We start from the raw sequence: 26,780 nt of genomic DNA on the forward strand, positions 1-26,780 counted from the left end.
ACACACGCACACACACGCACACACACACACACTGGAGGAGACTGGAGGAGACTGGAAAATTAAATGAGCGGCAGTACGGAGGTCCCTAGTCCCACGCTCATGGTTGGAGGCATGTAAATGATATTTCAATAAAGGTCCACGTGCGCGCGCGCGCGCATGCGCACACGCCCGCAGCGGAGAATCTGGTTCTAATTACTTGTACTTTGGTTGAACTTTGGCGTTTCCTTTGACTTTCTCCCTAACGTATGAGAGCTGTGGGCCTTGCGATCCTGCAGTGAATCCTCAGAAAGAGTGGGGGGGAAATCCAGACCGGCTCTCCTCCGTGCCAACAAAAATGAAACCCAACTAAATGTTGTGACCAAATGCAACACTTTGCTAGTCTCCGTTAATTAGCTGAAATTACTCCCTCCCACCGGGTCCCGGAGCTCAGGGCTCAAAATTCCCCCGGGGCCGTGCAGGAAATGCCTTTTGCTTTACAACTCCTTTTTCTTTTAAGGCTCTTTTACCCAGAGAGTGCATTAAAATGCTGTCTTAATCATCGAAAGTTCTAGCGAAAAGGCAGGGCTTTCATTATGCAGGATGCCTGCCTGACCGCCTCTAAAATCCTGAAGTCTGTCAGCATGGCTTAGCCCGCCATAAATTAGTTCTCACAAAGAAAAACATAGTATACTGGGCCTTCTCTTAAAAATGTTATCTGCTACTTAATCTAACCTTTAGAAAAATGCCAAGCATGTTAGGAATTGTGAAGGGCGCTATTGTTAGAGGCTTTCCGTGTGTTTAAGTGACACTCAGGTGTGTTGTAACAACAAGAACATTTATACTGTGTTTTCTCAGGTGAGTTAATTTGCAAGTGCCAAGTCTTCTTAACAGGCAACATTATTATTATTATTATTATTTTGCTTTTATTTTGGGAGTGAATTAACCCCCCAGAGTTGTGGCAGTGTTTAAGAAGGCTGTGTCACTTGGGAGTGCCGGTATTCTGCTTTTGTGCGGTGTCTCGGTTGGTGGAGAGTTCCTCTGGTTTGCTTTTGTTTTGTCTGCAAACAGCCTTCGAGTTTATAGAGTCCTTCAGAGCAGTGCTTCTCAGAGTGCCAGCTGCGGCCCCGGCCAGTTGCTCTGCGGCCCACTGCCAGTACTCGAGGAGATAGGGCAGCCGTGAGAGCCAATGCTTAGAAACTTGTACAGAAATTTGGCAGAGGAATTTTACGTCTATAAGATCCTTTTTTTTCCCTCCTTAAGTTGTAGCTTGTGTTTTGAGCATCTTTTTCTTAGTTCCTTTTTTCTGGAGATTCATTTTGAGTGTCTTAGTGATTTGTTTTTATTGATTTTATTAATCTATGAGAAGAGAAAAAAAAAAGGTCCTTTACCATAGATAGTCTGAAAACCACTAATTTAAAGCAAATGGCTTCCTCCCTACCCCGGAATTCTGCTGCTGGTTGCTGGTCTGGACCACACTTTGAGGAGCATTAGTTTAAAGGCAAACAAGACCTGTAATGAATTTTTCGGCAAGGAAGGTGATTCTAGCTTTGGGTGCCCTAGTGACAGCCACCTTTGAGTTGCGGGGTTGGAGAGGTTTAAAATGTGGGCTGGAAGCTTCTGTCAGTGCAGGTTTTGGATCGGTGTCTCCTTTGGCCAGTGGGCAGCCCAGAGAAGCCCCCTCAGCGCTTCTGGTGCTGACTCTCCTCTGGGCAGGAACCCATGGAGCCGAACATCTATCTCGCCCGGGCAACAGAAGTTCCTGTCTTGGCCATTCCCTGACAAACAAGGCAGCGCATCTGGTTAGCAGTTTGGATGCCACCTTGGAGGTTGCTGCTTGTTGGGGATGCAGTCACTAAACAAAACTCAATAAGACAATAAGTAAGCAAGGAAATAAATAAATGCAGGAGGCAAAAAGCAGATCTGAATTCGTCCTCAAAGACTGCTTTTCCCTGAACTGAAATCACGACAGGATGGCTGGAGTGCGGTTGTTTTCTTAAATGACACAAGCCTCTTTTCCCCCCTGGGAAGTCTAAAAACTGCTTTCTTGGCCTGCCTGAGATCGCTGAATGAGCTAATACAGGACACGTTGTCTGCTGGGCCTGCAGGGTTTTTGAGCAAAAAATTCATCATTCCATAGACTGATTGTGCTTGCCTGGAATAAGGCACAAAATGTTTGACGTCTCTCAAGGGTATTTGATGAATCTAACTCTCATTTAAAGGGACTAATAGATTATTGATTTAAGCAGGACGACAGCGAGCAGACCAACGGCAGGCACTCTGTAGCTGTCTTTATTGCCAGAACTGACTCGCGAAGGGGGCCCTGGGCTATCCCCCTGCCTTGTTTCCCACTGTCTTTGGGGAGGCAGTAACGGGGGCACCAAAGGGCAAGAGGAGCACTAATAAACTTGGCCAAAGTATGTTTTTGCTACATTACCAAAAAGGCCAGAGGTTGCATTGAAGTTCAAATCTGCTTTTCTACTGATGCCATATCCTGGTTGTAATCCTAGAACTTGTGTTGGCATGTTTGCTTAAAGCTAGCTTTGGCAATCTGACGGTACCACGGAGATTTTTCTTGTTTGCTTTGCATTGTTCTCAGCGTCACGGGCCACACAGAGGAAATGAAGGACCAACGATGATCTATTTTGAGGGGATATTTGAATATATATAGTCAAATAGTTAATGCTTTACCACCAATGGGAAAATTTTTCCAAAGATGATTATTTCTTGTCATATATAAGTCTTTTCTATATATGTTTGTCTGGGATGCACATGTGGCATTTGTAGGATTCGTGTTACAAACCACAATAGACGGAATCAATTCATCCTTCAAAACACAGCCTGGTCACCTCCTCTGGGAAGCCTCCCTTGATTTCTCTGAGCTGAATAAGGCTTATAGCCCTCTCTGTCAAATCTTATCATATCCGTGTTTCCCAAACTGCTGCAATTTGGATTCACCTGGGAATACGTTTTTAAAAACACTGATGCCTGGCTCCCACTCCCAGGCATTCTGCCATAATAGGTCTAAGATACAATCTAAGCATTAGGATGTTTAAAAGCTCCCCAGGGGGCTTCCCTGGTGGCGCAGTGATTGAGAGTCCGCCTGCCGATGCAGGGGACGTGGGTTCATGCCCTGGTCCGGGAGGATCCCGCATGCCGCAGAGCAGCTGGGCCTGTGAGCCATGGCCGCTGAGCCTGCGTGTCCGGAGCCTGTGCTCCGCCACGGGAGAGGCCACAACAGTGAGAGGCCCGCGTACTGCAAAAAAAAAAAAAAAAAAAAAAGCTCCCCAGGTAGTTCTAACATACAGCCAAGTTTGAGAACCAGTGTATTATATTCTAATTGTTGGTTTACTCTCTATTAGGCCAAACTTGATAAGGCTAAGGGAGTATACCACGTACTGTCCATAGCGTGTAACACACACTTGGTATGTTATAGTCAGGGAATTAAATGTTTTTTTTTTTTTCTTTTTGTGGTATGCGGGCCTCTCACTGTTGTGGCCTCTCCCGTTGCGGAGCACAGGCTCCGGATGCGCAGGCTCCGGATGCGCAGGCCCAGCGGCCATGGCTCACGGGCCCAGCCGCTCCGCGGCATATGGGATCCTCCCAGACCGGGGCACGAACCCGTATCCCCTGCATCGGCAGGCGGACTCTCAACCACTGAGCCACCAGGGAGGCCCGGGAATTAAATGTTTTAACACACCGGGCTTCCCTGGTGGCGCAGTGGTTAAGAATCCACCTGCCAATGCAGGGGACACTGAGCCCTGGTCCGGGAAGATCCCACATGCCGTGGAGCAACTAATCCCGTGTGCCACAACTACTGAGCCTGCGCGCTAGAGCCTGCGCACCACAACTACTGAGCCCGCATGCCACAACTACTGAAGCCTGCGTGCACCTTCTCTGCAACAAGAGAAGACACCGCAATGAGAAGCCCGCGCACCACAACAAAGAGTAGCCCCCGCTCGCCGCAACTAGAGAAAGCCCGCACGCAGCAATGAAGACCCAACGCAGCCAAAACAAATAAATAAATAAATAAGTTTATAAGAAAAAAAAAGATTGAACATACCAACATCCATTGTACAAATATGGGAAAACACTACTAGTGAAATAACCACAGCCTTAATAAAAGTCCAGAGCCCTCGCTATTGATTGCTTCCAAATAGAACATTTTCATCCGTACACCTGTTGAGGGAAAGTTTTCTGATTCACTCCTTGGTTATAAGTGACTCTCATCTATAGAAAAAGGCTTTCAATTCTGAGGTCTCCCCGCTTGCATGTGTTTTGCCTCAGTTTCTCGGGGATTAGATTGCCTGCAGTTCAGTTTCCTCTCTTTGGGAGGGGGAGATGCTGGACCCCCTCAGTACATGGATTTGAAGCTGCATATTTTGGAAATTACCACCCACGTTTGAAATTCAGGGCATAGCTCTGACAGCTGAATCCAGACCTAACAGAATTCTATTTACAACCTTCCTAGACAAGCCAGATTAGCTGTTCTACACGAGCCAGTAGAACATGAAAATACACTCTCCCCACATTGCACACAATGCGGGATTGCTCCTTGTGGTGACAGCACAGCTCGGTCCCTAGGGGGGAAGTAGAGGCACACAAATAAAACCAATCAGAAAGTTCTGGGAGGCGTTTAGGGGAGAACTCACTTGTGCTGATATTAGGAGCGTAAATTGACACAGCCTTTCTAGAACTCACAACGTATTCTTAAATAGCCATAACTTTTGAACTAATAATTCCACTTCTGAGAACTTAGCCTAAGGAAATAGTCAGAGATGTGCTGAGATTAGCTACAAAGATATTCATCATAATGGAATGTTTTGCGGGAAAAATATTTATTGACAAGGAAACAAACTCATGACACAGTAAGTTAAACAAAGTCCCAGAGTCTACAGTATAATTCCACTTTTTAAGGTAAACAAACCGACCAAAAACATTTATACGCATAGTAAAATGTTTTGAAGGGTAGATGCCAAGATAACAGTAATTTTCTCTGGATGAAAGGATTGTGAGTAATTCTGCGTGTGTTTTCTTAGTTTTTTTTTTTTTCAGGGCTCCAGAAGCATTTAATTTTTTAACATCTCTGAAATCAGGCTGTGTCTCACAAGCATTGATGGGTCATTATTTAATTGGCAGTACTTTTTTGTCTTTCTTAATGATACATAGAATAACATGCATTTTATAATCTATGGTGACTCAGGATCAGTGACACCCAGTAATAACAATAGTCACAACAGCAGTAGCAGCATCTTAGATTTTTTTATTGCAATATAGTTGATGTACAATATTATATAAGGTACAGGTGACAATATAGTGCTTTACAATTTTTAAAGGTTCTACTCCATTTATAGTTATTATAAAATATTGTTTCTATTCCCCGTGTTGTATCCTTGTAGCTTATTTTATATTGTTTTCTTAGATTTTTAACAAAGAGCAATGTATTGTTTTGTACTGCTTTCTTGTCGATGCCATTAAGACTCATTTGCTTTCAGTGAAGCTGATTGGTTTAGGGGGAGGCATGCTTTTGCTTTTGTAGCTTGATAGCTGATCTGATGAGCTCTCGTGACATCTTCGATGCCCACCTTCCTGTACAGCCCTTGCCACAATTGTGCTGAGCTACCCAGTCAAGACAGTACTAGATTTATCTACTAGACCTGCCCAACTTTAATGAATTCATTCCAAGATTCTTCTGAATTATGACAATAATAATTATAGTTGATTCTATTCCAAAGGGATAATTAATTAATTTTAAAGGAAGCCAATGAGTATGTGAAAGCTAGTTGGTTTCTAATTTTACCATTTAACAACTTAGAAGGGCACTTAGGGCTTAGAATGAAGACAAATAAGGAAAAGGGGAAAAGCTCATGTATTAATTCAACAAATATTTATTGATTCTCCACCTACTATGTGTCACCGCCTCTTCTAGGCCTGGAACAGAGTTGTAAACAATTCATCTGAGTTCCTTGGTTTTACAAGACCCATACTTGGGGGGGAGTAGCACAGGTAGAATATAAAATTGTACACAAACAGACTTTCTAAATTTAGACACTAGTTAGGGTATTATAGAAAATAAAATAAAATGAGATATAGTGACCAGAAATGGGAAGGGGCCTTTTATTTAGAAAAGTCACCCGTGAGGAGGTGACATTTGCTCTAAGATCTAAGAGAGAAAAGGGACTAGACGTGTGAAGGTCTGAGAATTTCCAGGTAGGGAGAATGGTCAGCACAATACCCGTAAGTTGGTACGAGAGCTTGGCCTGTTCAAGAGATGGAACAGAAACCAAGCGTTTAGAAGTCAATAAATGAGGAGAGTCATTGAATTCAGTGATGTTACCGAAGGCCCATATCCTGAAGAGCCGTGCGGGGCACAGCAAGGAGCCTGACTTTGCTCTCATCGGTGACTGCTGGAGCGTGTGAGGGCTCTGGGCAGGTAAGGGAGAGCGATTTTAACTTTGGAGCAGTTATCTGACTGTGCATGTGCAGAGGGGACCCTAGGCCGGAAGGCTGGGCACCGGGGGGCCAGTGCAGGACCTTCTACAGTAACTGAGGTGAGAGATGCTGCCGGGTTTCTGGGCTGGCCTGGCAGCAAGGTCTCAGACAAGGATGGATTGACAGTATGTGTACAGGGTAGAGCTGACTCGCTGAAAGTTTGGCTATCGAACAATCCAGTGGGTAGAGTAGCTAATCTGGGAGATGGTGAACGGTGGAACAACTGGAAATTTTATACTCTGGGAAATATACTGTGTATTGTAAAGTGATTGGAGGTTGGAAGATTCTGGAACATTATTTGACCGCTTTCAGCCCCTCCCTTCCCCACTTCCTCATCCTTTATGGGCAGTTTTGCCTGTTACAGGAATAGGGCCAGGTCTTGCTTTGACATTGAGCATAAATCTGGAGAGTAGGGATGGGAGAATACCTGGATCTTAAGTTCTATCAATTCCTATTCCTCTTGGATTTTGGGTGGTTAAATAATGAGATGGGGGTTCGCGTATCTGTAAGTCTAGAATGAAGAGCAGCGTCAGGCTGTGCCATCATTAATGTAATGCAGTGCTTTTCAAACATTAAGTGTACATTCAGTCACCTGGGGGTTTGGTTAAGATGTAGATCTGACTCCTTGGACTTGAGCTGGGGCCTGATACCGCGTTTTCTAATAAGCTCTGACGTGGTGCTGGCGCTCCTGGTCCAAGGGGGGCTCTGAGTAGCAAAGGTCTCGCCTCCACTGCTGTTAGTGAAGCTCAGCTCTGGCCGCGTGCTGACGGCCCTTTCCGTGGCCTTGTTGAATGGCTGCTTTGGGCATTTTCTTCCTTTGTCCTAAGGAAAGTTCCTTTTGGTTAAGTGAGAGACAGAGGTCAAGCAGGTCATTTCAGAGACTCTAATGGAACTGGAAGCTGGGGGGGAACAAGAGTCGAAAGAGCTCTGGGTGTGCAGTGAACGTCTGACTTTGTGTCTTGGCTTTACCACTGCCCAGCTGGTCTTGGACAAGTCACTGCACTCCTTGAGTTTCTGTTTCTCTTGAGGGTAAAATGGTGATAAAATCATCTCCCTCACGGTGCCACGGTGCTCTGCAAACGAGAGAGGCATACGGGATTGCTTTGTAAACTGTCAATACCACGTTAGAGTCAGGGTCGCCCTGCAGTGCCTACACTGGCAGCTCTTTTTGTGGGCCTATCCTTGCTATGTTATTGCTGAATTGGGGGCAGAGGCCTATGAACTCACTGGTGAAAAAGCAACGAACTGAAATACGCTTTCTCTTTTTCCTCCCCCTTCCCATCTCCACCGCAGCGATTGAAACACAGAGCACCAGCTCCGAGGAACTGGTCCCGAGCCCTCCGTCTCCACTTCCTCCCCCTCGGGTGTACAAGCCCTGCTTCGTCTGCCAGGACAAGTCATCGGGGTACCACTATGGGGTCAGCGCCTGCGAGGGGTGTAAGGTGAGTGCCCAGCTCCAGGACTGGGCTGCTTTGATATCTTGTCACGTCACCTCCAATCGGTGTGGTGCTCTGGGTTGTGTGTGATGGTTTTGTTTCTTCCTTAGAGCTAGTTAGTTAGTTCAGAAACTTCTGCAAATGTCTGATGGGAGCCAAATGTTCCAGGGCCCTTAAAATAACCCGTAACAGTTCTTTTCAGGTCGCAAGAGCCTTTTGAAGGCGTCCTGAAAAGCATCCCCTATTTCTCTTTAGAACATGCCATCTGGTGTCTTTGTAGTTTTATTTCATTTTTAAATATGACTGACAATCCCCTGAATCAACTTGCAGAGAATCCAAGGTTGAAATGGGGATTTATCTTCTGGCTGTTTCCTCAGCCCTGTGGCCTTTGAATTACAGTTTGATTTTCAGCCTGTGGGGACTTGCTACTGTGTGTGCGTGCGTCATAAATTCAGGGGAGCTGGATTTAAAATTCCAGCCTGCAGAGTCGTGGAGGCTGAACATGTGTCAGAGAGTCTATGTGGCTGCTTTGAATCAAACTAGACGATCGTAATCGAGTCCAACAGGCTTAATTAAGTGAAAGAGCTTCTTATTTTTTTTAAAGAGAGAAAAGAAACAAAGAATGACTTCACAGGCAAATCCAACTCATCCACAGACAGTCTTTCAAAGGATCTGTGGCTGTCTTGAGCCAGCCCTTCCCTAAATAACACGGCTTCTCTCTGTTCCTGCCGATGGCAGTTCAGGTGTGCTGTTTTTTTGGGTTTTTTTTCCAGGTGTGCTGTTTATGCATCAAAACTGCATGATGCATTGATCACTGCAGACACGTTGGAGCATTACAGCCTCCTTCCCCGCCCCCAGCTGCTCCAAGGCAATTTGTATTTAGCTGGGCAGAGTTAGCACTTACTGTGTGCATGGGTCAGGAGCTAGTCCTCAAAAGGAATGGCTTGAAACCACAGCCTTTTTATTTTATTTTTTTTAACTTTTTATTTTATATCGGAGTACAGTTGATTCACAACATCGTGTTCGTTGCAGGTGTACAGCAAAGTGGTTCAGTTATATGTAAACACACATCTATTCTTTCTCAGATTCTTTTTCCATTTAGGTGGTTACATCATATTGAGCAGAGTTCCCTGTGCTGTACAGGAGGTCCTTGTTGTTGAAACCACAACTGTTAATCTGGCTTACAACTCATGGGCCGGTGCTCTCGGCCAGATTCCTCTGGGGGTTTCGTGTGGTCCTAGCCATGCTCCACACGGGCCAGGTCCGCCGCAGGTTAGCTGGTGGGCTCTGCTTCTGAGGGTGCTGCAGGTTGGTGGGGGGCCTCTCATCCTGTCGGGCTGGCCCCAGTTATTTGCAGGCAGGGTTCCAAAAGAGAGAGTCGGGCTACACAAGTCCTCCGGAGGCTCGGAAGGGACACACTCTTGCTTCTGACACATTCCAAAGCAGGTCAGAAGGCCAGTCCGTACTCAACAGGCGAGAACATAAAGTCAGCTTCTTAGCAGGAGGAGCTACGAAGTCCCAAGAGGCGGGAACACAGGGGGAGGACAGCTGGGGCCGTTTTTGCATTCGGTCTCCCGCCCAGCACGTCTGATGGCCTGGGAACACAGAGTGGACCAGGACCTGGGACCCGGGACCCCAGCTGCACCTCACACACAGCCTGGCACATCCTGAGTCCTGAAAGATACAGCTTGAAGAACCGCCTGAGTGTCAGCCCCTCAAAGAAATTATGCGAGGTTTCCTTCCATTTCGAATCATTTGAATACACATGAATTTGTTTACAGGGTGAGGCCGGTTTCGAGAAGTTCACACAGCCTTAGGAATACCTCTTCCTCCGGGGTTGTGTTGGTTTGAAAGGAATGCCCCTTCTTCCAGTAGCCTCAGATATGGTGGTCAAGGAAGAGAACACGGCAACCGGTTGGCAGCTGGATAAAAAGCAAAGCATCTGTGCATCTAATTAGTGCTTTATTATTGGTAACCCCTCGCTGAACCTACTTAAATTTATCCTGAGATCTGGGAAGGTTTCAGCAGAATCCCAGTTCACTCCATCCATTTGTTGTGCAATCTATAAATAAATGATTTTCTAGTGCTCATTTGGAAGTTAAATGAAAAGACACTCCTTTATTTCAAAAAACTTTGTCATCTCATGACCAGAAACCTTAATGAGGGATGTTATAACTCAGTTTACCTGCTCCTTTTATGTCCTGGGAAAAGAAATTATCCAGCGTGTCTTCTCGTGCCAGATCCTAAGCCCTACCTACATATTAAGCAGTTTCACACTCTGTAAAGTACAAACTGTTTTAATCACCTCTTAGTCAGCTAATTCCCTGACCTCTTGTTTTAATGTGGGATTCTGTCTCTTTTTAGGAAAAACCCCAACAAAAACAAAACTCGGAGCAGCACAAGCAACTTTGATGAACTTGGTAAAGCTGTTCAGAGTCCTATTGGGGTGTACCTTTTTAATAAAGAACTATAAGCCCAGTAAAGTCAGATGAGCCTGCCAACCAGTTGTTCCAACTAAAGGGTTTTTGAACTATGGGTGGGTCTCTGAAAACGTGGACTGGCTTTCCCCCTGGTTCTTGAGAAAGACTGGTCTGCATTTTGGCTTGCTGGGAAAACGTGACAAAATTCATAGAACTGGAAAACATGAGAAAACAAAAGTATAATGTGACAGCCAAAGGAAAAAATATATAACTTTAAAAAAATTAAATATAAATTTTGTTATCATTTTAATAATTACCAACACAATGCAGAATTTATTGTATAAAAAAATAGAACATTAAAATAACCATAGTTCTAGCCTGGGAGAAAAACCCCTGTTAAACCTGTTTTTCTATTAGTATGTGCATATTGTTATTTTTGGTGTTTTTTTACAAGGATAGAATTTTATGTTGTATACTGGTTTTAACTTTCTTTTTAAATTTAATAATCTTTCATGACCAAAATTTAAACAACTGCATAGTTTTTATGGCTATGCCATTAATGTTGTGGTTTATGGTTATATCATAATATATTTCATGAATCCCCTGTTGTACAATTGAGGTGTTCTCAGTGTTTCTCTACTATAAATAATGCTTTAATAAATAGCCTTTATGTTTATCTCTGATAATTTACTTAGGATAAATTAGTAGAAGTGGAATTTCTAAGCCAATGGCTCTGTACATTTTTAAGGCTTAAACAAAGTGCCAGGATGCCCTCTAAAAGAGGTATATCAATGTAAGCTCTGTTAGTCTGTAAGGAGTTAGTATTATTGAAGACTATCTGTTAGAACTCTCTCCCTGTGATTATGAGGTAACAAATCAAGAAACAACTTCTCTTCAGGAATTCTGCCTATCTTTAGTTTGGTTGTTTATAATGGGCCCCAGGCATGATACCATTTTGGGCTACCAGCAGATACACCATGGGCCCCCAGTTGACCTATAAGGGCTGGCCCATCCTTTGGCTGGAGATCAAAGATCACTTCTCTGGGCTGGGAGCCCCTGCTGTAAAGTAGGATTCCCAAACAGAACCCAATTTACATCTTTAAAAAGGAGTATCCACAGTAGCTTCCGCCTGTCCTGACCAGAATGACCGTATTGACTATTGTTTGGGGAAGAGAATGTTCTATCTCCCTAGGGACCAAGCTGCAGTATCAGCCTCAGAATTTAATGAATGGGTTGTGGGCTACCTCTGGGAATGGCCAGTGGCTGCTGTGTTGACACAGCATCACCATGGCATCATAACCACTAGCTGTACCATAGTGCTGTCCTGCTAGGGGATTTCCAGCTAAACAGGACAAATGGCAAATTTTTATAGGGGACAAAGGGTACATAAAATGAACACATGGTGTAGTTAGCTAAGAAGGTTTAATGATATAAAGTAATAAAGCTGATTTTCAGGTGTCTTTAAGAGACAATCTCCTTGCTCATAGCTAGAATTTATGCACAGTTTTGGCCTTTATCCTATTTACATTTCCATTTTTGTAGCTTTCAAAGAGTATGGAATCTAGAGTGAGAATACCAGGATTTGAATCCTAGCTAGGCTACTTGCTGGTTTTGTGACCTTGGGCAAGCATCTTTCATTCTCTGTGTCGCTCTCTTTTCTCAGTTGGAAAAATGGAGATAATAATACCACCTACCATCTAATATTGTTGTGAGGATAAAATGAGTTACTATAGAGCATATACTTGGCACATAGTAAGTGGTATATCTGCTTAGTTATTGTTTGTACTGTCATGAACTTATTATAATTACTTTTGCACACAGTCATGTAACACTGGTTATAATCTCAGTATTCCTTCTTGTAATGTTCTTTCAGCAATTCCCTATTGCTTTGTGCCCAAATCAACACTGCCTCTTTCCTTCAAGGCTCAGGTTAAGACCCAGACATTGCGTGGAACCTCCCCTGATTACCTAGTACAGGAGTTGTTACAACTTGATTCTGTAAAGAGCCAGACAGTAAATAGTTGAGGCTTCAAAGGCCATATGGTTACTGTTACAGCTACTCAACTCTGCCATTGCTGCATGAAAGGAGCCATAGACAATATGTAAATGAATAGGCATGGCTATGTTCCAATAAAACTTTATTTATAAAAACAAGCAGTGGACCATGTTTGGCCCTTGGGCCTAGTTTCCTGACCTCTGCAAAAGTACATGGTGATATGTCCTGTTTTTAGTTTCTAAAACTCAGAAGCTGATGGCCCAAAGCATTCACGCCAAAGGTGGCAGCAGCTGTTTCTGGTGGACGGTGGGCCTAGGACGGCTGCTCGCCATCCCTGCCTGCCCGGGCTCCATGGCAACAGCTTCAGGACCACCCTCCTTCTCAGTTGTCCCTCCAACTCTCATTCCTGCTCAGCTCCCACCTCCTTGTCATCCAAAGCCAGAGGTTAGCAATTTCCTTATACGTGAGCTACTTCCGGAAACACCTGGCACCTTACTCTGGAGGGGTTTGTGGGATGTATTTTATGATCTTCCATATCAGTTAGCTTTTCCTGCCTAACAAAAAGCTCTAATGCTTGTTGACTTAAAACAAATGGCAATTGTAACAAATTTGTTACAATTCTGCACAGAGCTTCTTGTCTGGGCTGGCTTGGCTTGGGCCAGGTGGGCCTAGGATGGCCTCACACACATGACCAGGGCCTTGACAGGATGGCTGGACCCTCTCCCCATGTTGCGGCTCCTCAGCCGTGAACCCAGCCTGCATTTGTTCATGTGGTGGTGGGCAGGTTCCCATCAGTAAGACAGGACAAGCACCAGTGTGCAAACCTCTGGTTGCATCACATTTGCTAATGTCCCATTGGCCCAGCGTGGCTAAGCCTGGATTCAGTGGATAGAGAAGTGAACGCCACCTCTTACGGGGAAAAGTGTCAGAATCACCCTACAAAAGGGTGAGGATGCCAGAGCTGACATTTGATGACATGCCTTCTTGTGTTATGCCCTGGTTTTGTGCAGAATTCTCTTCCAAAAACTGTATTCTAGGGCCACAGTGCTGGGCACCAGAGATACAGCAGTGGATGTGACAGACAGGTTCCTTCTGGAACAAGGGCAGAAGACAGGCAAACAATTTAGAGTTGGAAGAAAATGAATAGGATGGTCTGGTAAAGAATAACGGAGGGGAACCTGATTTGATAGGGAGGCAGGAGAGAGCTCATGGCTCCGAAGGAGCCGGCTGTGTAATGGGGTATTTTAGGTCAGAAACTGAACTTGGATTCTAGGGCCGTTTCTTCCCTTCTTTGTTGTGTCCATTAACTTCTCTGGGCTTCAACAAATCTGTGAAACTAAAGCAAATCCACAAGTTTGAACCCTGTCCTACACCAAATGCAAACACTACAACAGTGAATCCAGTAAGTGCACTGATTTCTTGTTAGGAATAGCTTGTGTGGCGTGGGAGTCCCTGGTGTTTACAAGTCCGGGGTGAGTGGGGGTGGGGAGGAAAACACTGCTTTTGTTGGATACCTCCTCTGTACCAGGCATGGGGACATTTTATACTCATATTTCATTTAATTCTCACAACAGCCCTCCAGGGGGTTAGGCTTTCTGACCACCACTTAAAACATGAGAAAACTGAGGTTCAGAGAGGTTAAGGAACTTGGCCAAGGTCACACAGCTGGATTTCAATCCTAGTCTGTTTGGAAAATTCCTCCCTGCTTCAGCCACACTGAAACAGTGGGTAGGAAGCAGTGGTGTGTTGTGTTCCAGTTTGGGGGTTTCATGGGGCAACAGATGAAAAACAAAAACAGGTGGGAGTGTACTTCAAAAGAGAAACAACCCTATCGTCTTGATCATTTCATAAAAGAAATGACATTTTACACCAATAAGTAAAAGAAGGAACAGCTTGGAAGGCAGTCTTTCCCAAGGAGGGACAGTTAACACGCGGGCTCCACCCATGGGCACACTCCCAAATGGTGCTGAGTCCTTGTTCTCTCCGCTTTGCCCTTGGTGGGTGGAAACTTCCCATCTCTGAGCCAGCGCCCAGCCCACGTGGGGAGCCCATGAGGCACAGAGGGATGCTTGATCGTGGTCACGCTGGTAGCCTGCTATTTAAAGCAGCCTTGAAGAGTGTAAACTCCACCAGCCCCCTCAGTCCCTCAGGGCTCATTTCATCCATTTTCTTATCCGCCTTTGTTTTCCTTGCCTCTGAAGAAGGAGGCTCTCATCTCCAGGACAGCATTCGGCCGCTGGGCTGGTTTGGGGTTTTTTTCCTGGCAGACAGCAAGTAGTATGCTCAGTACAAAGAGTTTTGCAATCAGGAAGATGGATGTCTGCACTTAATTTTAGAACTCCTATTAAATACTATAAACGTGCTCGGTGATTTTATTTGACCGAGGCCATTTAAGATGACATTGTTTTTTTGTTTTTAATCAGCATCCATAAACATGAACATGATGCTCTGTTTGGAGACCATGCTGGGCCCTGCCCGCCCTTCACAGTTGCCTCTGCTTAAGGGTTTGCCGCAAGATCCAGTCCCAAGAACAATAGAACACACTAAAGACAGTGACAAAAACAGGACCCTGTCTGCATGCTGCAGTAGCTAAAGCTGAATTATGAAACCTGCCATCAAGTTCATTATTTCAGTCCTTGAACCAAAAAGAGTAGGTCCCCTCATAGGCCCAAAGAACTGTCCTCCTTTATAAAACTGGCCAACAATGGAGAACTTATTTATTCTCTCATTGATCAGACACTTACTAAACACCTTCAATGAGACAAGCTCTAGGTACAGAAATTAAAAGTTTTTATGTATTTTGTTCCCAGTGTTGTGTCCCAGTGTTTAGAAAGTACATGGAACAGTGCCTGTTAAATAATAGGTACATAGTAGATATTTACTGAGTGAGAGGATGAGTGTATGTACGGGCAAGGAGAAGACAGTGCATGTGCCGTGACGGGTGCAGAGAAGGAGACTTGCATCCCTCTGACACTTCCAGGGAAGGCTTTACAGAAGAGGTGGTTTTATGGATGTGTGAGCATTTTCCAGATGAGGCAGGGGAGAGGAGTGTTCCAGGAAAACATTAAAGACTAATCTGAAAACAAGGGAACTTGGGATAGTCCGTGAAGAATTGCATGGAAATGTGGAAACTTATCCCTTCTCTTAAGGTTGGTTTTGCACAGCCCTGTGTAGGCATCTGGGGATCAGCGGGCATGAGAGATGCTCAGAAGGGCTCGCTGCTGTGTTTCCTCAGAGCAGCCTTCTTTGGCACCCTCATTAGGCCTTCTCTTTCACGTGTTCTGTTGTTCTCCTTTGTAGCACTTAACCCAGCTGTAGTTAACTTATATTTTAATTAATTTTTATTGGAGTATGGTTGATTTACAATGTTGTGTTAGTTTCTGCTGTTCAGCAAAGTGAATCAGTTATACATATACACATATCTGCTCTTTTTTAGATTCTTTCCCCATAGAGGCCATTACAGAGTACTGAGTAGGGTTCCCTGTGCTGTACGGTAGGTCCTTGTTAGTTATCTATTTTATACATAGTAGTGTGTATATGTCAGTCCCAGTCTCCCAATTTACCCCTCCCCTCCCTTGCTCCTTGGTGACTGTAAGTTTGTTTTCTACATCTCTGACTCTGTTTCTGTTTTGTTTTTTTGTTTTCTTTAATAAACTTATTTATTTTTGGCTGTGTTGGGTCTTCGTTTCTGCGCGAGGGCTTTCACTAGTTGTGGCGAGTGGGGGCCACTCTTCATCGCAGTGCGCAGGCCTCTCACTGTCGCGGCCTCTCCCGTTGCAGAGCACAGGCTCCAGACACACAGGCTCAGTGGCCATGGCTCACGGGCCCAGCCCCTCCGCGGCAATGTGGGATCCTCCTGGACCAGGGCTCGAACCCGTGTCCCCTGCATTGGCAGGCGGACTCTCAACCACTGCACCACCAGGGAAGCCCCTCTGTTTATGTTTTGTAAATAAGTTCACTTGTATCATTTTTTTTAGGTTCCACATATAATCGATATCATATGATACTTGTCTTTCTCTGACTTACTTCACTCAGTATGACAGTCTCTAGGTCCATCCAGGTCACTGCAAATGGCATTATTTCGTTCTTTTTTATGGCTGAGTCGTGTGATTAACGTATTATTACGGAGCTGTTTGTTTGCTCCCAGCCTCCTCTGTCACACTGTAAACTGCAGGAAGACTGGGGCTGGTCTCTTGTCTGAGCTTTATTACCAATGCCTAGCATAGTGCTCTGTGCATAGTAGGGCCTGAATAAGTGTTTTTAATCATAAATTAGATCTAAGTCTATAGTAATTAATATAGTAATAAGTGACATGTAATAAATCAGATTTAATTCTATGGTAATGCACATAGTGGTATAATTTTATGTATTCTATCTAATTATATAATGAATTGCATCTAAATATATAGGGTTTGTGATTATATATTCATGAACATTTTAATGAAATTTGTGAACAGGACAAGGCCTTGGGTGGCCAAAATCCAGCTCATTTCCTTAGTAATTTCTGCTTTTCGCCTCAAGGTTAGCCCTTCACTGCAAATGATATGTTCTTTTTGATACCGTCTTGAAGCGAACTCTTAAGGATTATCAACTAGATCGATATACTCAAAAATACCGTGGGCTGTTAGTGCTTTAAAAAAAATAAGAATCTCAGCATGTACAATCTACCTTCATATCTAGAAACATCAAGACAGCTGAAATGACAGTCTGGCTATTTCTAGTTTTAGTTCCTACAGAAGGAGAAAACACTTCTGCTGCTGGACAAATGTTGTTCTAACTTGAGAAATCATTTTGGATTGAAAAAGCAGGAAAAATCTGTCTTTTTTTTCCTTCTGATATAGGAATAAACAGGAAGTGGAGGGTGAATTCTGAATTCTCCTGCAGTCGTATATTTTTTTCCCCATGTTGGCTGAGTGAGAATAGTTTATTTAATTTGGTGGCTTTACGTGGTTTATAAATTTTTTAAGAGTTACAAGTTCATAAATGCTTGTTTAAATTACTTTGCCTGCTTGTTGTTTAAAAATATCTAGAACACTCTCATTTGCTGTTTTTTTTTAAACAAGCCTCAAGTCTGTAATTTTTGGTACAGCTTTCTCCCTTTGTCGTACAGTAGAGAAACAAGCTCCGATATTCATAATTAACCTGTTGACTTGAAAATGGCTTACTCCCAATGATGTCCCAAGTGTATGTTTCAAGGAGTTTTGGTCAGTGAGAAAAATTAGCAAAAAGTCAACAATGTTTCTGACTTAAAGCAAGTGTGGAGCCACCAGGGTTTGGGGGGCGCGAAATAAGTTACTTTTACAAAATTCCTAGAGACCATCATCTAAAAATGAATTGTGACAATGTATTACAATTTCACCAAAGAAAAACAAGAATGTATTTTTCTCAGAGAAATAAAAGTATATGGCTTGGGGTTTCCTGAGAGTGATAGAAATTATGACAGAAAATCATTTCTGTTTAAATAGATTTTACACCATCATAAGTTATGATTTAGTTACTTTGGGGAGATAAGTGTTTCTGCCGTCTCCCTAAGCCTTTACTGGAGAGGTTAAATAGGGAGATTTCAATTCTGTATTTCCTTCTCCTGGTTGAAGTCTTGGAAAGAAGTCATGAGGAGTGGAATCACCTGGCAAGGGCACTCCTGTTTTGTTTTGTTTTTTAATTGAATTTTTATTTTATATTGGGGTATAGTTGATTTACAATGTTGTGTTAGTTTCAGGTGTACAGCAAAGTCATTCAGTTATACATATACAAGTATCTATTCTTTTTCAGATTCTTTTCCCATATAAATTATTACAGAATACTGAGCAGAGTTCCCTGTGCTCTATAGCAGGTCCTTGCTGGTTATCTATGTATCGTAGTGTGTGTATGTTAATCCCCAACTCCTATTTTATCCCCTCTCCACCTATCCCCTTTGGTAACAAGGGCGCTTCTGTTTTGCCAGCCCCTGTATTGCTCTTCCCGAGGCCAAGGCTATGCATCCCTTGTCTGCCCTCTCTGTATGGTTGCCTCTCTCCTCACCTGCAGACCTGTATAAAATTACAGAAACAGGAAAAATACCTCACACTTATACTGCCTCTAAGTGTTTCTAAAGCACTTTCACTTTATGGAATTCAATTCAGCTGAGCTTTGCTGCAGTTAGGAAAAAGCCCTCCAAAATGTGCCATGTTTGGTACAGAATTTCTTCGTCAGGTAACCGTTCAAGGCCTGTGTCCCCGGCTGGTCCCTCCTCTCTTGCACACAGTGAGTAGGAAGGCAGGCTGCTGCCTAGCATCCACTAGGCCCTTAGCTGCATCTGATTCCTGCTGGCAGACTGGGAAGGAGAGCACAGGGGAGGGCAGGGGAAAGCCAGTGCTGGGGGGCGCACAGAGCACTGTCAGGACCCAGTCGCAGCACCAAGCCAGCTGCAGGAGATGGAGTCTAGCCATGAGCTTGGGGACAGACCAATGGTTAGCGATGGGAAAGCAATAGTGAATTTAGTGGAGAGCTGAGCGTTCCTGCCTTAGGTGTTTTATTTGATCCTCATAAAAATTAGGGAAGTAGGTGGAAGAGGTTTTTTTTAACTTCCATTTCACAGGTGAGAAAAACGCACCAATCTACCATTCACGTCCTTGATTTGGAATCTGTTGCTGATCCTGACACGGTTACTGTGGAAACCAGCAAGGGCTCATTATACAATTGTTCCCGTAATTTTCCCTGAATCTCATCAAACTATCTTTTCAAGTCTATGATCCTAAACATCTTCATTCCCTAGTATGTTCGGTTTTGACATTTTGAGAGACCGGGAAGGCCTTCCCCAGTAGAGGGAGGCCTTTATCAGGGGTTCGACTGGAGTGTCAGCCCACAAGGCAGAAATCACATGAGGCCAGAATGACCCCAGAAAACCCCTTCGGCAAGCAGACGGCTGGAGATGGACACACGGCTCCCATGAAGGCAACAAAGCCACTTCTCCCTCCAGCTTTGGAAGATTGCTAGCCCTTCTGTGGAGCACCGTGTGAGATAGTTTTCTGTTTTCGTGTTGTACCCAAAACATGCGTCCTTAAGCACAAGAGTTATACGAGCACAACACAATGCTCGCAGCACGGAAATCACACATCTCTCTAGCCATTTCCTTGTTTCTGAGTTTCTTTCATCATAATAGTTTCCTTGGGATTGGAATTTCTCTTGTGCCTTTTATGAGCTGTGTCTTTTTTTTTTTTTTTTTTTTTTTTTTGGTTCAGTATTTTTCCGCTTCAGAAGGGTGGCTAGATATGTCCAATGGATAAGCAATGCCAGAATGGGGGAAAGTTGTGTTTTCTGGACCCTAGAACTCATCCCTGAAAAATATCTAGAAAGGGGGATAAAAATCGGCGTGCATCTCCTGCCCGCACAATGCTCGCATTGTCTGGGGTGCAGGGGAAAGGCTGGGTTCTGGCAGCCCTGCCCCATTAGAGCCTTGTTCCTTGTCCCATATTGAAAAGATGACATTCCTTTGCTAGCAACGTCCTGCCCGGATTTCTGGCACCAGTTCTGTGGCCGGCACTGTCGCCTGGGGCATTTTTGTTTGGGTTGGTTTTGTTTTATTTGAAAAGCAGCAAAGTGCAGGCTGCATAAGTGTACAAGGTGGAACTGTTTTTATAGAGCTTGTCGTCCGACTTCTCAGTACAGTCAAGGTGGCCTGTCTGCCAGGGTGTCTGCTTCCTATTCACTAGTGTCAAAATGTGAGAAGGCACATACAGTAAATTTAACTTATTAGCTTGTTCTCAGGTGTTGCTGAGACAGCCCTTGGGTATTAATGTGGGCCCCCTCCTCCCTCTCGGGATTTCATGTAATGCTCCATTTATAACAGAGATCAGTGGATATGCAGAGTAAATATTCCAGTAAAGAAAAGCAAAATCTTCAGTGACCCTCTCAGTTCTGCTTCCATGGAGGCTTTTTCTGTGCCTAGAAAAAAATAATAATAATCCTTTATATCGGCTGCAGCTCTGAACTGGAGCATGTAAAATGTACTTCTCAGGGTCTGTGAGCCTTAAAATAATGAGCGCTGGAAAAATGTGAGGTAGGTCAGTGAGGGGGAGAAAACTTTGGTTTTATAAAGGATTTTCATGGTTAAACAAATTTGGAGAAACTAGAATGATCAAACAACCTGAGTTCTCCTCTGTGCTTTTGAATCTGAAAATAGCAGCATTCTCAGTACACAACACCACCATTCATACGGGCTGGAAAGTCCCCAAATCATGAAAATTATCCTGATTAGTCAAACCCAGCAGGGATCATCTGACTGCTCCTTAGGGAAATGAGAATTTCAGCGTGGATCTCACTTCTGTATTTTGTACTCAGACTGTAGACAAGCTCTGCTGCATCTGGGGACTTTGGCGTGTGGGCACACTTTCAGCCAAGAAATACTTTTGAAGGCTGCTGCCCTTGTTTACATTACTCCTCATTAACATAAAGAATTCGTCTCAGAATAATAGAATTTTGAGGAGGGCATTTTTTTTTTTTTTGATATTTATTGGTTTCCACAGGCATGTCCTGCTGTGTTAGATGCTCCTTCAACTGGTTGGTCCCCTAAGTTAGAAAATGTATAGACCCAGTACTCCATGAGATGTCTTTTGATGGCTTCTATTCCACTTGAATGCACAATATATCATGTTTACGATCTCATCAAAAACACTATGCTAAAATGCTTGAATAGCTCTTAGTACGTTTGTTGAATTGAACTGTGACAGAAAAACTATGACAGTTATTAGTCCAATGCCAGAAATTATGGGAGAGGGTGTTAGAAATCGATTCCACTAATTCTGGTTATTTGCCCCAAAATGGAATCAAATGTAAAATTCCTCATCCATTTGTATTTTGGTCTTAAATTATTTCCTGCTTTAAGAGTTAGGTGGGAAATATGTTCTGTTTAAATGAGTATTTGGTGCTAATTCTTGCCTGTTGACCAAAAATTTGAGCCTCATGTATATATTATACATACAGATATAGAACTTATTTCTGTAAATATTTGTGGCAGGTAGGATTCTGCACAAAATTGTGAATTATATCAAAGCCTAAAAGGGTCTAATTGTCACCACTAGATATATTTGGTTTTAAACCCAAATAATGAAGTTATTTCTTTCACTACACCACGTATGGGATGTTTGCACAGGGTTAATATCATGGACCCGGTGGTTTAAGAAACCCAAAAGAGAATGTTTTAATTAGTAAATCTAGGTCAGCATCCCTTTACTCTTTGATTCTGTCCCATCCATCTTATTCTTTATGAGCCCTGGGCCGCAGAAATAGTATTCCTGGGACTTCCCTGGCGGTCCAGTGGTTAGGACTCTGCGCTTCCACTGCAGGGGGCCCGGGTTTGATCCCTGGTTGGGGAACTGAGATCCTGCAAGCCACGTGGCACAGCCAGAAAAAAAGAAGAAAGAAAGAAATAGTATTCCTGTTCTCTACAGTGCACACTATTAGAAATAAGAGCATTGGAGGAGAGATGAGGATGGTGACCTCCGGGGAGCTCACCTGTGCCTATGTTACGCCCAGGTGGGTGGGCCACTGTCAGTTACTTTAGCCACGCCCCCGTAACACAGGTAGAAACTAAAGGAGAGTGATGTTTATGTATTTTAGCAACTTATTTTGTTTTACGTATTTATTTTTAAATATTTTTAATTATTAATTTTTTTGGCTGCGTTGAGTCTTCGTTGCTGCACACGGGCTTTCTCTAGTTGCGGCGAGTGGGGACTACTCTTTGTTGTGATGCACGGGCTTCTCATTGTGGTGGCTTCTCTTGTTGCAGAGCACGGGCTCTAGGTGCACAGGATTCAGTAGCCGCAGCACGCGGGCTCAGTAGTTGTGGCTCGCGAGCTCTAGAGCGCAGGCTCAGTAGTTGTGGAGCACGGGCCTAGTTGCTCTGCGGCATATGGAGTCTTCCCGGACCAGGTCTCGAACCTGTATCCCCTGCATTGTCAGGCAGATTCTTAACCACTGTGCCACCAGGGAAGCCCCTAGCAACTTACTGTAAAATATTAAAGCTGAAATTCCTACAAGGACATATAAAAATAATGTAAATAAAATAGAAAAAAATGATTTAGGTACATTTGTGAAACTTCCTATGTTTGTAACACTTGTTTCTTTTTCTTCAAGCCTCCTGGGAGCAGGAAGCGTTGTGGGTAGATGTGGTTCTGAGGCCCTGCTGGGATGCAGACCGCCTGTCTTGTCCCATCACAAAGGTCCTCTGTCTTATGGCCCTCCCAAATCCAGTGGAAGGAAATGCAGCCCTGTTATGTGTCCAGGAGAAGGAGGGTGAGCAGTGTTGGTAGCATCGCTAGTGTTCACCCCTCAGCTTTGAGAACTGCCACCACCGTTTCTTTTCCGTAGTTGTGTGGTTCTCAGTGTGGTTGCCTCATACATATGGTTGGTATGTCTGGCTGTGTTCCCACGCAGTGGAGGATGCGTTCCCTGCCCATCCGTATCACACACTACTGGGCCCTTGGGAAGGGGTTTGTGTAAAACCCCTTGGGTAAAAACACTCCATCTTGTCTGTGCCTTCTATTTTTTTAATGCCATTCTTCTCTGCCAAAAATGTTTCCAAGTCCCTTAAGCATACTTCCCAGGACAGATTTAGGAACAAATTTATGTCTCACCCAAAGTTGCCTCTCTCTGGACTGCATTTGCTTATACCATATCTGTCATTTTATTTTTCAGTAAGCTCCCCTGCCTCTCTGGGAAACTCCCCACATTGAAAGGCAGATGCTCTCCCTGTCTTTATATGAGAGACCCAGTCCTGGGCCTACAGCTGTCCCTTTTCTGTGGAATCGTCATGCCTTCCGTGTGGTCTGTTGAGTCTTGGTTGAGTTGAAGCAGTGGCAGCCATCCTGACATGCCAGGGTTGCTGTAGTGGAACAGAGCTCCCTCTGTAGCACTTACTACTATTTGAGATTATTTCATTCATTGTCCACTTATTCACTGGTCTTCTCTTCCATTACTGTATAAATACCCTGAGACAGGGACTTTGTAAGTCTTGTCCTCTTGTGTATTTCCAGTGCCTACGACAGAGCTTGGCACGATGCAGGCACTCTGTAGATGTTCGTTGAATGATTCTATAATAAACAAAATTGGAAGCGGGAAAGAAAAACCAACCAGGCTTAGAGCACAGTTGTGCCCCGTGGTTGTGTTAGCCCCTGCCCTGTAATAACTTGGACCGAAGGGGCACAGGGCAGAACAGAGGTTTCGGGTGATGCTGACTGAGTGTGTCCTAGCAGACAGGAAAGGAAGAGTGACCGTTTCAGGAGGTACCCTCACCCGTTGCGTCTTCATTTTCGGGAAGAGCGTTCTCCCCTGAGCGCTCAAGACCGTGCAGGGGTGTCCACCCCACTGTCCTGCTGTCTGTGCTTTGCCACCCTCTCCCACCCTGCTCCTGGCCTGGAACAGATGATGTAAGATCAACGCTTGGGCTCAGATTCCCACCCCATGAGATAGATGGTGTGTTCGTGTCTGCCAAGGGTGACTGTTTTCTTATCAATTATTAAGGTCGCTTCTTAGCCTCGCGTTGAACTGGTTTTGAATTTCAAATATTGGTCATTTCCCATTCGTCATATACACCAGTGAGATAACAGATGCCTTCCTTTCATTATGAAAAATCCTGTAATTACTAACAAGTATGGGGCATACCACAGTGAGGATTTATGAATACAGTATCTCCTTCCTTTATAGAACACATTTATTGTGTAGGTAAGACAGAGAGGGGAGAATCCCTTCTTCCTTAGGGTTTAATTTCTAAAATAAGTGCATGCAGTAAAAATTGCATAGGGTTAAAGTGACCCTTAATCATCCAAACAGTATGTTCCAGTTACCAGTGCTACACAGCAAGCCATCGCACATGTGAGAGGCATAAAACGAAATTTCTTGTTTTGCTCACAGACTTTGTGAGTCAGGAATGTAGCCAGGACAGGGTGGGGATGGCTTGTCTGGGCCTCCACTGAGAAGACAGCGTCTTCAGTGCCTGAGGTCTGGGATTTGGAACCCTTTGAAGGCAGCTTCAGTTTTACATCTGGTGGTTGGTGCTGCTTGTTGCCTAGGACCTCGGCCGGGGCTCTGGCCCAGGGCCCTGACACGGAGCTTCTCAGTGTGGCTTGAGCTTCCTCACAAGACGGTGATCTCAGAGTAGTCAGACGTATTACATGGTGGCTCAGGTCCCGAAGACAAGGGGGAAGCCCAGCGGCCTTTTATTCCTACTCTTGGAAGTCCCAAGTGTCCCTTCTGTCAAATTCTTCTGGTTATAGCAGTCACAAACCCACCGAGATTCAGGGGACGGGACATAACACCCTCCTCTCGTGGCGGTAGAGCCCAGGTCAGTTGAGAAGAGCATCTGGGATGAAGGTAATCCCCTGTGGCCATCCTGGGGAAATCCAGCCTGCTGCAACCTGGGGTCTGGTCTGAACCACAGTTAGATGGCTCTCTCTCCGGTTGAAGAAGCCAGGTGAAGTGGGTGGCTTGTTCTTAGGAGCCTGTTGTAGGAAAAGGATGCCTCTTTATGCACTAGGAAGACTCATGGCTGACTTTGAAAAGGGGGACCCCAGAGAGACTAGGGCCCCGTGGGGTCCATCACCAGTCTTGCACTTCAGGGCATGCACCCCCTGAGCTCAACGGCAGGTTGGTGTTTGGCTGCCACCCACCTTGAAGCTGCTGTGAGTGGGTTCTTACTTCACAGGTAACTAAGAAGAATGATGTACACTTAGGGTGTACATAATGCCTGGGTCAACAGAGAGGGGACAAAAGTAAATCCAGAAGGTCCAAGTGAGACCCAGCCTCGCCAGCTTCCTAGAAACAGGCTGCCTGCTCACCGCCCTGCCCTCTCGGGCTGTGTCAAGTCGTACGATTATTATCTTATTGATTCTAGGCGACTGAATGAATTTTGCTTTTATAAATGTGGGCTCTAATGTGAGATGTTCTCGTCCCTGTGCTTCCCGAGTTCCCTGCCAAGAGAGTTATTTATTCCTCGCTGGGCGTGCTATGCCTGTGCATGGTCAGGGTGCTGAACTCCCATTGACTTCGGCTGAAATTCTCTTGGCCTCAGTTTGGAAGTTGTCTATGGGCCTTTAATTACACCCTCTGGCAAAGGAGAAGGAGCGCTTGAAACATGCATAAATTCTGTACATATTTCCAAGGCTGGGCTGTTTAAAAAATGCTGTCTGTCTTTCTTCTTCTTCTTCTTCTTTTTTTTTTTTCTCTTTGAACTTGGACATGAATTTTTATAAAGTACAGCATGTCAAGGGAAGGGCAGTGAGAAAATATGCAGGGGTATTTACTTAAAAATTACTCGGCGTGTCCATCATGGTGTGTTCACTGGTTTTAGGGTGGTATACCGTATCATGAGATGAGAGGTGTTTTACTTTATTTTAAATGGCTGCTTTTAAAAATCTCAACTTTGCTGTGCATAGTCTTATGCAACCCATGCCCCTCTCTGACCATAGTTTTTATTTTCCTTTTTCATATTTCCCGATAGATTAAATTTGTTCCTATTTCAAATTTAAACACAAAACTGTGAAATATGCTGAATTTTGTTTGAATCCTTATAAGTAACTGAGTACTCACAGTGACTTTTTAAAGTATCAGATGTCATGGATTTTAAGGAGATCTGTAGAATGCTAAACTGTTTCTGATGGCTTTTAACTGTGAAGCAGAATTGTGAGATCTTGGAAATCTGCAGGTCCCTTACTTGGCTTCATGGGGTTACCACCTACCAAGCCTGAGCTATCTCTGTAAAGGAGGCTGGACTATCCCTGACTGCAGAATTCACAGGCTGTGTTAATTGCACTGTATGTTTCCACCCCTGCACTGCTGGACATTTTAAAGAAGCCACATGGAAGTGACATAGACTGATCTGACTTCCTCTCCCTACCCCCTTCATGCATTACCAGCAGTGCAGCGACCAGGGAGCTGGTAAAGAACTTTAAAGGCCCACATACTGACCATATTCCTGAATCGCAAATGGTTGGTTGTATTCTTTGGAAAAGAGAGATTTGTATACTTCACAGCAAGCTCAGTCTTGGTGAGATGGAATATTGCAGTCCTGTGGTTCCTGCATCCCCTCAGCCTGAGCTAGTGATTTCCTCTGGCCTGGGAGTCATATCACCCAATTTGCAGGTTCCTCTTTTGTAGAAAAAGGAAAATAACATCTGAGTGTTAGGATTATTTGAGAAACGTACACTGTCATGTGTACCCTGTGTTTCTTTAGTGAGAAAAGCATTCACCCTGTGCTGGACACATATTTTTTTTTTTTTTTTTTTTTTTTTTTTGCTGTACGCGGGCCTCTCACTGTTGTGGCCTCCCCCATTGCGGAGCACAGGCTCCGGACGCACAGGCCCAGCGGCCATGGCTCACGGGCCCAGCCTCTCCGCGGCATGTGGGATCTTCCCAGACCGGGGCACGAACCCGTATCCCCTGCATCGGCAGGCGGACTCCCAACCACTGCGCCACCAGGGAAGCCCC

General features: G+C 44.4%; 1 protein-coding gene across 3 annotated transcripts in view; it reads left to right on the forward strand.

The window, feature by feature from the left end:
• RARB (retinoic acid receptor beta) overlaps window positions 1-26,780 on the forward strand; it is a 466,970-nt gene that overhangs the window by 309,018 nt on the left and 131,172 nt on the right. For all 3 annotated transcript variants that reach the window (XM_060099507.1, XM_060099508.1, XM_060099509.1), the window contains exon 2: window positions 7,762-7,910. In XM_060099507.1, the coding sequence (XP_059955490.1) occupies window positions 7,762-7,910 (149 nt within the window). The remainder of the gene's footprint in view (window positions 1-7,761; window positions 7,911-26,780) is intronic.

Source organism: Mesoplodon densirostris, chromosome 5 (genome assembly GCF_025265405.1).
Source record: "Mesoplodon densirostris isolate mMesDen1 chromosome 5, mMesDen1 primary haplotype, whole genome shotgun sequence".
Taxonomy (NCBI): Eukaryota; Metazoa; Chordata; class Mammalia; order Artiodactyla; family Ziphiidae; genus Mesoplodon; species Mesoplodon densirostris.